The sequence below is a fragment of the Paramormyrops kingsleyae genome, chromosome 23 (assembly GCF_048594095.1).
Source record: "Paramormyrops kingsleyae isolate MSU_618 chromosome 23, PKINGS_0.4, whole genome shotgun sequence".
Taxonomy (NCBI): Eukaryota; Metazoa; Chordata; class Actinopteri; order Osteoglossiformes; family Mormyridae; genus Paramormyrops; species Paramormyrops kingsleyae.
Genome location: NC_132819.1, coordinates 20618621 through 20632259, shown reverse-complemented (window position 1 = coordinate 20632259; position 13639 = coordinate 20618621). Strand labels below are relative to the sequence as shown.

At 43.4% G+C, this 13639-nt stretch overlaps 1 protein-coding gene across 5 annotated transcripts; it reads right to left on the bottom strand.

Annotated features, from left to right (window-relative positions):
• Positions 1-427: 427 nt before the first annotated feature.
• On the bottom strand, positions 428-6349 carry triqk (triple QxxK/R motif containing). 5 transcript variants are annotated; one of them, XR_002839268.1, is made up of 5 exons: positions 4805-4872; positions 3862-3947; positions 2539-2854; positions 1266-1341; positions 428-1033 (listed from the first exon to the last, which is right to left on the bottom strand). XR_002839268.1 is itself a non-coding variant. In XM_023820099.2 (4 exons), exons 2-4 carry the CDS (start codon positions 4863-4865, stop codon positions 2747-2749), a joined length of 255 nt encoding a protein of 84 aa, XP_023675867.1. In that variant the 5' UTR covers positions 4866-4876; positions 6274-6349; the 3' UTR covers positions 2484-2746. The 5 variants fall into 5 exon arrangements, 3 of the variants coding, with proteins under 3 accessions (XP_023675867.1, XP_023675865.1, XP_023675866.1); XR_002839267.1 differs by having other exon boundaries at positions 428-1341; XM_023820099.2 differs by lacking the exons at positions 428-1033; positions 1266-1341 and adding an exon at positions 6274-6349 and having other exon boundaries at positions 2484-2854; positions 4805-4876.
• Between the last annotated feature and the right edge of the window lie 7290 nt (positions 6350-13639).

Sequence of the window (13639 nt, the reverse complement as noted above, 5' to 3'; positions counted from 1 at the left end):
TCCTGACCCCCCCCCCCCCCCCCTCTCTCTCTCACACACACACACAAGCACTTGGAAGCTGGTCCTCATAGGGTCAAAAAACGGGTATTCATCTGTGAGGACATTTGATCCTCACAAGTAAGGTATATCTGAACCACACACACACACACACACACAAATACACTATTAGAATAATTCACTAAACCGCATCTTATGAATTTTGTCCAGAGAGCAGAACAAAAATATTATAATTCTTTCCATTAAATGGTGTCTGTTTGTTTTTAATTTAAGATCGGTTAATAATCCTGAGTTTCATCCATTACTGTTAATAAACACAAGGGATTAAGAATCCAAGCCTAGATTCTCATCTGATAAGGGCAGAATTACCAGACAGTTCATGAAGCGTGAAGCTGGTTATCCCTCTAACACATTCAAATCATAAATCAAATTCAGTTTCTTCAAGCCGAACGTTTAATATTCAAGCCAACAGGACCATCACAGACAGAGAAAGGAGGAAACAGGAAATATCCGAGAGTCTGACATTTCTTAAATGGGAACAGGATATTCCCTTAGCTTCCACTCTCGCTTATCAGGCTTAAACACCACAAACCGTTTTTTCACATTACCTTGAAAATATACAAGACCTTCAGATCTTCGTGTTCTTACATTCCCTTTATAGCATGGCATGTGCAACATCCATAATTTGGTAGCGGCCAATGTCCAGGGAGGGCGTAGATCCAGTGATGCAGCTTTGTGGCAGCCCACTGGAGAAGCTCTGACCATCAAAGGCGCTCAGCAAATGCAGTGAAACCAGGTCTTTTCATTGACTTAAGAAAAACCTACCAAAAGGGGCAGCATCATCAATTCATATTGGGATATCTGCATGGATTCCGAGGGTCAGCTGCACACACCAGCCTAAAACTAGGACCTAAGATCAGGTCCAAAGTTGCTTCCCATATGTAGGCAGGAAGTTAGATCAGGTGTGAAGCTGCTTCTTATATGGAGGTGGAACCTTAGATCTGATCCAAAGCTGCTTCTCTTATGCAGGTGGAACCTTAAATCAGACAGGGAAAAGGTACCATCTGAATGAAGCTTTAAAGCATAATGATCATGGTGGCACCTAGACAGATTAACACGACGGCACATCAGTAAGCTGGATAATACTTCTCCTCTGCCAGTGACACTCCTGCTGCCTGACACAACCTGTTGTCACTAATGAGTGTAGCGAGGTGTGAACGTCCCCCAGCTGCAACGGGGACATCGGGCATCATAACAGATTTACTCACGTCCTGCTGGACAGCACCGGGCCCTGGCCCTATAGCCCCAGTGCCAGACCCCTGGAGGAACCCAAATCCACGGAACCTGGACGAGAAAAGAGACGTGAAGCGCGATGGAGGACGAAAGCGGTACACCCCCGTTATCGGACGGCCATGCTAGCTGCGTTAGAGGTGCGTTAGAGGTGCTGAAAGGTGTTCTTGTCAATGCCGACACTCACAGCGTGTTAAATGCTGATTTTAAAAAGTAACAGTGTCTGAACATCCTCACATTATCGAACTTCGAATGTGTCCATGGACAGTGTGAGCCCACTCACAGGAGGTGAAAAGTCAGGTGGGAGGGAATTACTCACTGGTTACTAAACAGAAAATGGAAAACAATTTTTTTCATTACAAAATGCTCTTTTTTTGCTGATACTTTTTATATATATATATATATATATATATATATATATATATATATATACACAAATTAAGAAGGCATCCTGAACTTTATTATACCTTCTGATTGGGAAAATGTGCCATTTCCAATTCTGGACACACTCTCAATCACAAACAGAATCACGTCTGTAATCGCTGCGAATTGCAGGAAGCCAGCTAGACGATGGCAGACTGTTTACACCCCTGGGGCTCGATCCATCTCCTAACTGGTTATCTTGTTCATGGGGGCATGGAGCCTACCCAAGACAGTACAGGCAACAAGGCTGGGGGGCACTCAGTTCACCATGGGGCACATATTCACACACACAAACACACACTGCGGGCAATTTCAGGACCCTGGCTAGCATAATTGCGTGGCTTTGGAACACGCAGAGAGGGAAGATGCAAACTCCATACACACAGCGCAAGCAGGATTCGAACCCCCAACCCCATAGGTAGGGGCTGACAGCTACCATGCTGACAGTCTTTGTAAAAAGCCCTGCCATAAAAATGTGTGGTTTCATACCTAAGGCTCCACCTAGAGCCAAATTAGACCAGACCATCACTTAGCAAATTCAGTTTCTGTCCCTCATTAGTGTCAAATTCATTTACATTTTGCATTTATTTAGTAGACGCTTTTATCCAAAGCGACATAAATTCGGAAGCATGGTTATGATGTCCTTGGAGAAACTGGGAGTTAAGGGCCTTGCTCAGGCACCCAAAGGCAAATTCACTCAGTCAATGCTGGGACTCGAACCTGCGACCTTCTGGTCACAAGCACAGCATCCTTCAGTTTACCATGAGCAAAAGTGTTTCATTTTGATTTTATTTTGAGAGCATTTATAAAACAATAAGAACAAAATACCATTTCAAACCGTGCACAAACAGACGATGCTGGACTGGATCTCTGCATGACCAGCCACAGCCCAACCAGGCCTCTGAGGGCAAAGTTCACATGATCCACCATCAGTTTGCCGGTATTCGGGTGAAGGACCATTCGGTACATAAGGCTGGGGGATCGGAGAAAAGGCGGGGTCAAGGGTGGATTTGGTGCAAGGCGGGCCAGTCGCAGCTCAGTCCACATCTACGTCCAGGTCGATCTCGGTGCTCAGATTGAGGTAGAAGAAGGCGTAAATGCTGAGGAGGAACACGATAACGGCCACGATGACCAGGATGGTGTCCTGCAACATAGGACAAAAAAAAAAAACCATGAGGATGAGAATTCACCTTTATGGAGATGGAGCTTTTGCCCCTCAGTCCTGTTTACAGTACGTCACTGAAAAACCAGAGCAATTACGGTGCGTGTAAATACGATATACCCAGTCACTGAACACAGAGAGTGCATGAAGGCGGCTACCCAGCAGTAAAACCAGTGGGCGTGAACATCAAACAGAAAAGAAAATCCCTCCCCAGCCTATAGCTGGGAGATAAGCCTGGCAAACACAAGTTAATGATTGGGGCAGATCAGTGAGCGCGGCACTGCTCTAACACAGCGCGACGGCTATGACTATCAGCACGGCGCACAGACCTGCTGACAGCGTCATTAACTAACCCACCCCTGACGCGACACGTCCACATCCCAAACATGCTCCTTCCGTACCACATCACAGTGCCTGTGGTGACTTATTAAACAAAAATCCAAAAACGACATCACTTCCGCGTCACAAATCAAGGAGGCAGCTGGAATCTGAGACGGCATTGTCGTCTTTAATGTATATGAACATCTAAGGCTATTTCTCTAAACATGATCCATCCTGCAGGAAGGAGAATAAAAATTGGCCACTTGCTTAAACCTGGTTTCCTGTTTCTGTTGAATTTAGGTGTGGGTGGGGGGGGGGGTCACTCCTTAGAGCTGACTGGAGATGTTCCATGCTTGGGATGACTGAGGTCAGCAGCACACTGCATCTCCCTAATGGATCATGACCAAATTCAGTGCAGGAAAGCAGGTGTGAGTTCACCAGCATGGACGGCACCACCACAGCTGAAGGTTGCACTGCATCACCACTCTCTGTTCCAAAATCCCCCCAATTTTCTGGATTTAAAAAAAAGTGATTGGGCTGCCAGTGTGTTAAAGGGAGAGCTTGCATCAGCTCCTAAAATTGTGCACGTCTAAGAGTGTGAAATGCAATGATGTCGTCTTTCGCCCAGGGGGCCATTCCGGAATGACGGGAATTCCGGAGTCTCCTACCCGCATCCCCGTGGCATTCCGCTTCGCCTCCGCTTTCAGTCTCGTTGCGCGTAGAGCTGATTTAGACTTCTTGTAATCTTGTTTTCCTGAAAGACCCAAAGCAGAACAACCTTGCAGGCTGAACAATGCCGTTCATTCCTCCAGAAAACAGATTGTGGGGTTTGTAAGATCCCACTGGGTGACTCCCTCTGAACCACTATCTGACCCAAAAGTTGGCTGCTTTTTCATAGACCAGTGTTTCCCAGTCTGGCCCTCAGAGACACACACACAGTCCATGTTTCTGCTACCGGGAGCTGGGAGGGAGCAAAAATGTGGACTGTCTGGTATGGAGCTTGGAGGGAGCAAAAACATGGACCGACTGTGGGTACCCGAGGACCAAATTCGGAAACACCACTATAGACCAAACATAATCTCATCCTCCATCCTTGATGCATCTCAGTTAGTCATCTGTTTAACAACCGAGGCCTGAAGTGTCTGTCACACATGAAGTGACAGGTAACTCGTGTCATGTCTAATAGGCCATCTAGTTTACAGCAAACACCTGCAGAGGTAGCTTGTAAGCAGAAACACTTACTCTGCTCCAAATCACAGGGGAAGGACTAGGTGTGTGTCTCACTTTCCAACTTTTCAAGATTGTGCTGAAGTGCAAATGCAAACAGACACAGAGCCAGCCATCTGCTCTGAATTAATACTTAATTCTCACCAAAACAAACCCATTAATCAGCATATATGAATGAATTGTTAATAAAGTTTTCTGTTCTGTCAGTTTGATGTTTCATTTATAGGTAGCATCATTTTCGAACCACTGTCGTTTTCCTGGGTATTTGTAGGTCTGTCACCTTCACTTAGATGACGTGCTTCGGGTCATTCTTCTCCTCATTACCATGCTAGTCAACCAAAGGAAACAGACATTTTCTAACTGGACTGTAGAGAAGAGACTCACCGATCTGTTTACGGTACTGATCAACAGGCAACGTGGTTGCAGAAGCATCTTTCTTCCCCATCCTTTTTCTTTCTGTGCAAAACAAAACGGTTAGGCATAAGTGTCATACAGCCATGCGAAAGAAATGAGGCCTATGATTTCTGTAAAATATTCCCATGGGTGTAATTGTCTTGGGCTATAAATAGCTCTCTGTACACTTTTCTTCCGCTTTATGGGATGGTAAGCAATCTAGTATTTGTGCTTATACGATTAAATTTTGCACTACACCTGAGTCTTTAAAAAGCCTCACTGTGAATTGCATTTGATATGAAATTGCCTACAACATTCAACATACTCAAACATTTTCTTACATGAACCTTTAAGGTAACATGCCGCAGTGTAAAGTGATCTACCTTGCCCACTGTTCCAGCAGGCGTCTATTCATGTTTAACACAACAGTCACGTTTATTCTATGTACAACCTACAAGCTTTTTACTATGATTACTATGGCAACCGTGCAAAAGGAAAGTGCAAATGAAAAAAAAGAAGAAAATACTGTAAGGCTTTCCTTGGATACTAGAATCCCTGAAATTAAGAACAGTGATCTTGCTTAAAGCTAAAAATAAACAAACTAAACCAAGCCAGAAGGGTACAATTTGCTGTCACAAGATGTGTAGTTTGAATATCCACAATAAAATGGTCTAAGCGTATGCCATGAATCCCAAAAAAACCGAGAAGGTCAGATATAACAATAAAGAACAAATGTGATCAACACAAGCATCCTCAAATTAGGGCAATTTGTTCCAGGCACAGTCATGTCTGCTTTGCACACATTTTTAAATTGAGTTTGTGTTTAGAGTTGCTTTTACCACCATGCACAGTGTGCTTGAAATGATGTCTGAAATGACTTAATTAGCCTGTTTTCCGCATGCTGTCCTCGTGTAATCTGCAGGCTCAAAGTCCTAAATCCTATCTGAGGTAAGAAAGCAGGAACGAGACCCACAGCAGGCGTCGGGGTTCATACAGCCGCACAAAGTATCTGGTTGAATCACTTCGTGCATAAGCGACAACCGCGCCGATTTTAAAGACTGCATACTTAACCATTACTGCCATTAAACATTTAAAACACAAATAATCCTGCGACACGTACTCCGCGGTCGGTGATCACCCAACTTCAGGTCCGAACAGCTCCACACCCCCCAAAATGCCAACGCATCGCATCGAAGTTCAGCTTCCGGGTGGATGACTGTCGATCCCGTGACTGACGAGCTAAGCGGACCAATCATCGCAGGATATATCCCATTGCAGCCAATGGCAGACGAATAGGGGGCGGGGGGGAAGCACCTATGCGCCCCAATTGTTTGTTCCTTGTTTTTCATTAATGTACGCGCTCATTTTCAGCTGGACTTTTCTCTACATAGAGATGATTTCGCAAATTCATGTAGACACAGCAATGCATATGTATAGCTCGCAGTTACACCCCCCCTTACTTGAGCTCAGTTGGCGGTCTGGTCGAGTATGTGATCCGGTTCCTTGTTTTCCCGACCGATTCTACGCCCACCATCCCAGACTCAGCCCGTCTCTGCACTACCGGCTCCCTTATTGTCGGGTAGCGGCGATAAACAAGCTCATTTCCCCGTACATTCTCGGCCAGCTGTGGCAATCGATAACTTTGACTGTTTGCAGTTCAATCACTGTCCTTGACATCGACATTTATGTCTGTTTAAATGTTATATCTTGCAATGTCTAAGGCTATATATAGTTTTCTCACAGGAGCTTTATTTATCTGAACTATTGAAGATGCATTATGGTACGATATTGCTGGCAGACAGCCTTTCTGAAGGTGCGCTGTCGTTACCTTGTGTTTTCAGTCTCACATTACAGGCTCCTCTCCAAACGTTCTGTCTCTGCGTTTTATCGCCATTATTAATGCAATTGCACAGGCCATTCAATTAACCCTCCTTTGTCTCCAGTCACATTCGCACAGCAATTACCTTATGTGGGAAAGAAAGAAGTCCATAGCTACCATCTTATACAATTTTGCATATTTCTCTACTCATTCACGTCAAAGATGTTGAAGACCAAAGGACATAACCCATTTGTCACATCATCATCGTCATTATTTAAAATTTCTTTGTGGCTGTCATTTTATCCTGCACTGTAACTTTGTGTCACAACCCCAATGTTAGTGAAACCACTTCCTAACTTTGCTCATAACCTGTATATTGCAAACCTTATATATCCAGTAGACTAATTATGCCCTTAAAATTTAAAACTGCTGACACCTTTTGCACTCTGTTTATCTTCCGAAATGCATAAAAAGTCGATCCCTTGAATAATTTAATAAACTGTTATGCAGTAGTTATGGACTGATAATGGCCTAAAGCCAGGTCAGACATGAGTATTGCTGAGTATTTCGGAGTATTTGCGTATGCCTGGAGTCTCTGCTGGGATATGAGGACATGCAGGAGTTGCATCCTTAATGAAATCTTCTTAGGTGCAGGGCAGTCAATCATAGAATGTATTTCTTTGGAACCTGGGACTACAGTATTCAGATGAAAAGCACAGAAATAAGGGGAGACCATGCACAGTTTTCCATATCGTCTTCAGGCGATTGACTCCATCAACCATTTGAACATAGCAGTTGCAGATGTTCTCAGTCAGTCAAGTAAGGAGCTATTTAATGTTAGCTTTTGAAGTACAATCCTAACCCTAACTGCACCACCACTCAGATCATACCAAAAACTTCAGTCCACATTTCATTCCAGTTTTGTAGTCAAGGAGATGTACACTTTAGCGTAAGCGTTTATCTTTTTCACTAAATGCTGAACGTTAGAGCAGAATCTTCACTCAGAACCAAACAGTTGTGTAGCTGTCAGTAGATTTGTCATTATTATAGAGACACTTATTGGGATCCTTTGATAAAATTTTCTGACCAGCTTCCAGAAGTGCCACAACAATTACAGAGATCTAAAATTGAATGCGCTAATGTCATTGTGCAGGTCATTCATTTCCGTTACAGACACTCTTATGGGCCAGGGTGCACCATGTGAGTGTGATGTCACTGCTCTGTTTTTCCATGGAGATAAACATCTCATCAACATTTGCGCAAGCAGTAACAAAAGACCCTTCCAGAGTGCAGTTAACTTATTTTTTTTCTCCACACTGAATAGCAGTAATTTACATTTCTTTTGTTTACTGTGTTGAATTTTGCTTCTGTAATTGCATACAGTGTTATTCCTGCTTGGGGCATCCTGTGGATTATATTGTGTCTTTGCCACTGCTTGTAACTTATTGAAGTTTAAAATGATTTTCTTGCCTCCCAGGGCAGCTGATTTGTGTGCTGCACAGCAGTAACTAATAGATGTAATCTGCTTATAATATGCTCATATAATGCGTTATTTACTCTGCTGAAGACATCAGTATTGAGCACTTTAACACTCCTTCTGGTGTTAGGGCTTGTTCCCTGTGACATTCGCACTGTTAAAATCACAACAGATAAACTGCAGTGTGAGAGGGAAACAGACACACCTGGGTGCATGCCGCAATTATGCTGCATCATCCGAACAGATGACGTGTCTTCCTCTCACAGTAGGTTGTTCTGAAGCTTTTCACTGCGGATAAGAGTGTTGACTAAACACAGGAAGGGCGGGGGCTTTGATTTCACACATGTGTTGGTGTTTCTGCTCTTTGTGCCTCAAATGCACCTCCAGACTAGTGGACCTCAGAGGAAAGCCGTGATATCCAGGGTCTTAAATTAGATGATAGGTTCCCAGCAGCATTAATGTTGTATTAAAGCTTTATTGAAACAAGCTGATAACATTTGAAATGGTCATTTATTTCCCCCAAGGTTGTAATTGCCCAGTGAAAAATTGCACTGTCAAGACCGTAATTTCTTTTCTTCCGGACAGGCAAGCGCTCTGTTTAAGCCAGTCTCAGTCTCAGTCTCAGTCTCAGTCTCTGCCTGCAGCCGACACGTTTATACTGGCCGCAAAGGCCTTTGCTTAGGAGTCATGGGCGGTCTGGGGAAGGTCTGTCTGAAATGCAGACGGACACAAACTGGCCTCTTATTCTGAATTAGTCATCTATTAACTACATCTTTTGTCCCCATGTCTTTCTTTCTTATCCGGCCATATTCCGTCGTGCCAGACTGCCGTATGACATCATCCGTAAGGCAGAACTGGTGGCAAAAACAGTACATACCCTGTAAATATAATTATATATGACCTATCTGAAAATGAAAATAAGCTAAATTAATCTATAAAAAACAAACCACAGCATGCTGTGATTTATGTGTAATGATGATAAGGTCCCTAAACTCTTTGCCATCACTGTGCTATGCGGTTAAGCTCTATCAGTTCTCCAAAACATTTAGAATAGGTAAGTTCTGTTAGTTCTATAAACATTCTGTCATTAGCATGTAGCAGTGGTACATTCCAGCAGTACTCATAGCATTCTGTTTGCATGTAACAGCAGTAAGCTCTATCAGTTCTCTTAACATTCTGCAGAGTTGCCACCTCATGCTTTCAGCCTTTCATGCTCATGCAAGAAATCTTAAAGTAAATCTATATTTCTAAAATTCTAAAATTAGCTACCAGAAAAGCATTGGAGTAGTTTGCACACCCTACAGACTATTTACATGTTAAAACTGTTACGCATATGTAAATGCGTGTGCATGTGTGTGCAGACTTGTCTCGGACTGAGAAATCTCACTGCAGCCAGCTGATCAAAGTTGACGACCCCGACTCTCTTTTTAGCACGTGGCAGTGGTAAGGTCTGTCAGTTGTCGACGATGGCGACGATAAGCCCTATCTTAGCACTCTGTCATTAGCATGTACTGCCTGCAAGCTACATCATGCCCTGCTGAGGGAGAACATTGTGCAGAGGACAGGCACCCAGCTTGAGAAGCAATCAGGACTGAGATGTTCAGCTCCCTCCCGCCCGGCTGCATGCGGCAGCCCTTAATTGCAGCCGTACAACAATGCAAGCGCATAAAATATCCCCCAGGGTTCTCTTAGCTAAATGATATGGACCTGCTAGCAGATCGCTGCTATGTAGACGTGCCAGCAGAGTCTGCTGCAATTTGAGGCAGGCAGTTTACTGACAAATAGGGAGCTACATTTGTGTGGAAACCAGTAGCCGGTTTGAATGCTAACCAAAGGGTAATCATCTATTGACCACTGAACCTACTTCTTCATTGCAAACGCCGTGTAATATTACACCAGGTGTAGTTAATACTACATTTTAAGTACCTGTAGCTTCTAATCATTAATAGATAATAGATATGGTATTTAAATAATTATTTTGTAAGTTTAATGAACCCTAATTGGTTAAGAGGTTGGATTATAAAAAAAGGATACGTTATAAAAGAAATACAATCGGTATAGGCAGTGGGCTCCCAGATCAAAGCTGGGACATCATCCCTGGAATACCTGGGGCCAGTACTTGTCTGCATTTCAGTGATTTTCAGCATTTTTTTTTTTTTGTGATGCTTAAATTTTGCTTTACATAAAACGAATTACCGTTCATATGAATTACGCTTTGGTTTATGAAACAGTCGCAGAAGCTAACACCAGTGGCTAAACACTAATCATGGCCAGGTGCGGCTGTGTGTCATGTATTTACACAACATGCATAATTTCCCACGTTTCTTTGGGATTCTTTTCTAATTACATAGATTACTGAATCTCTGTGGGATTGGCGTTTCAGTCTGATAACACCTTACCTACACTGGAGGAAACAGATTTGTGTTGCTTGAGAACACAAGGCAAACACCCCACACCTTAACAATTAAGATTCCTGAAGTGTACGCCTGGCTTTTGTTCGTGTCTGCAGAAGGCAGCAGATCCAGCCATCGCCTCAGATTGGTTTTGCCGCTGTTTTGCGTCAAAGCGTGGCGTGTGCCTTTAAATGAGGCCTTATCACCATACAGTGGATATAAAAAAGTGTTCACACCCCTGTTAAAATTCCAGGTTTCGTGATGTAAAAAACCACAAAAAATAATTTCAAAACTTTTCCCACCTTTAATGTGACCGATAACCTGTACAATTCAATTGAAAACTCAACAAATCTGTTAAGGGGAAAATATAATAATGATATTTATTATTATTATTATTATTATGTAGTTATATTAATTTAAAAAAGTACAATAAGCTGCTTGCATAAGTGAGCACACCCTATCCACTGCGGGCTGCATCATCCAGCAGCAGGTACAACACAAATGCTGTGACTCAAGCAGAAACAAGGCTGGTTAATCCTACAGGCAACTTAGGCAGTAGCCTAGGATTCCATCTTCCCAGGGGGCAACGACTGCTGTAACGACTGCTAATCCCCCCCCTCCCCCCCCCCCCCCCCCCGGCCCATTATGCTTTATCAGGGATGGAGGCCATTCTGAATGATTGTGGGCTGCCTGTAACATTATTTACCCCTCAGTCTGTGTGTTGAGCAAGCAGGCAATTTGCACAGGACAAAAGGAGATTGAATAATGGCAGTGCCTTCCTGAGGAATCTGGGCATTACAGTGAGCCAGTAAAGAAGTTTGAATCATTCTTTGCGTGTCACTTGGAGCAAATTAAATTATCCTTTTATTGGCTGAAGTATATGTGCATTGGAATTCTTCTTTTCACATATCCCACTTTTCTCTTGTTTCACACAGAGTGAAGCTTGGAATCTGATCAGAGGGTCAGGACATTTATCTAGCACCCCTGGAGCACTTTGGGGGGGTGGGGGGGGGGGGAGGCCTTATGAAGGGCCCAGCAGAAACGTAATTATTCTATCTAGGCTCAAATAAGCAACTGTCTGATCAAAGGCACAGAAGTGTTAGCCTGACAAAATGTTGCCGTCCATAGTTGTGAAGTGTGGACAGAGCCGTGCCCCAACCCCCCCCCCCCCGATTCTCTCAGAGTCCCCATAAGCAGGTGGATGCTCTACAGCCTCAACACGGCTTTAACCGACTTTAGACACACCTGTGGGAGGTCGTTAATCTCCAAGTTACTGAGAGATACTGCATTTATAGAGATCTGACACTCACTTCAGATGGATAAAACACTCGTGAGCCGTTATTAAGTGTCCATTCACGTCCCCGGAATAATATATGAGTATAAAGTTAATAATAAATGTGCAGATCAGCACAGAGGAATAGGGAATGGTGCCAAGACGATCAGTACAAACTCCGATACAGACACACATGCATACACTCAAAATGAATACAAACACTCAAACGCACATGCACGATCAATATGAACACACACACATGCACAATCAATACAAACACTCACACACATACACATGAAATCAATACAAATACTTACACACCTACATACATTCAATACAAAAATTGACGCTCATCTATGTATACAGACAATACAAACACTCACACCCACACACCTATATACTCAATCAATACAAACACTGCCATACAAAGCATGATGATTAATATAACAGATTCATGTTCTGGATGCTTTTAATAAAAATAAAAGATTTCAATGACAAGAAAATGACTTTGGACTATCTTATTTGTATAGTTTATTATTCCAGTGTCGCAGAGTTCTGACTAGCTGCATGTGTGAGCCAACAGTTGCAAAGCGGCTGGTCTTGCAGTGGTCAGAGGCCACCTGCCTTAGTCCGCTAATGTCATGCTTCAGCAGCCCGCATGCCGGTGCACAACGTCTCTGACCCACCGCCCATCTGCGCTGTGGCCGCCAGACTCCTTACCTCCCACAAATTTGAATAAGTCTGAGCCATCGATTGCCGCGGCCCTGAGGACCGACGTGTTTCGTCAGGAACATATGCAGGAGCGTGTGAGTCCCTCCTGTGATGCTGCGCGAGACGTGCCGCTCATGCAGACAAGCAGCCGCAGGCTGTTATTTCAGGCAGAGAGGCGTGTTCATTCAGCCTGAAAGGCCGGCGGGAGTGTGGGGAGGTCTGCATCTGCCAATTAAAGGGATAAGGAATGATGCTGAAATCACTCTCAGTTTAAATATTCTCTCTCCGTCGAATGTTTACCTGTGACTCAAGCCAACAGTGACTGAGGCAGTGACTCACTGCGCTTATTTTTGTCTTGCATGTATGATGTAGGGCATAAACTGCAGCACAGATTGGCTGCACATCCATTGTGTATGATCCAGCATGCAGACAGAGGTCTGGACTTTTAAAATGACCAATGCTGACAAAGAACCGTTTGTAGTTTACTTCAGTTTTCAATGAGAATTGTATAGATATAAATATATATTTTTGTTGCATTTTTGATATTGAAAGTTGAGGCCAAAGCTGATTTACACTTTGATTAAATAGCTCTCTTTGTTAAACCAGCCAGACATGCATAGCAGGTGCTTGGCGGTAGAGTACAAATTGGTCTTTGCTGGAAGGATTGGTTCAATCAACCTTCAACCATATAATTAGTAATTAGATTGGGATTAAAGGCAACTCTGAGAGGAAGAGCATGGCCAATTCAAATCAGCATATGAAATGTGATTAAATTAATGAAAAATTGAAATATTAATGTTATGATTTCAACTCACTCCCAAGTCATGGACATCAGTCAAAGTTATTTGAATTCCCGTAATTAGAGACTGGACAGATATGAGGATGCTGATGAAATTGGCCTCTCAGGCTTGCATCAGTTTCGCACTCTCTGCACCAAAGGCTTCTGTCTTGTTTAATTCAACTTTATCCATCTCCCATGTCCACAAACGGCTCAGAGTTTCAATGCGTCACTCAGGCCCTGCCATGTTTCCGAGGGTCAGCTTAGTTCCTGATGATATTTGTTTGTACGTAGACCAGTATGCTGCCATTCTTACTGCAGAAGGTGGTGCCTGTTTCCGAAACAGCAGATGTCCATGCATTGGTGTTTTTATCC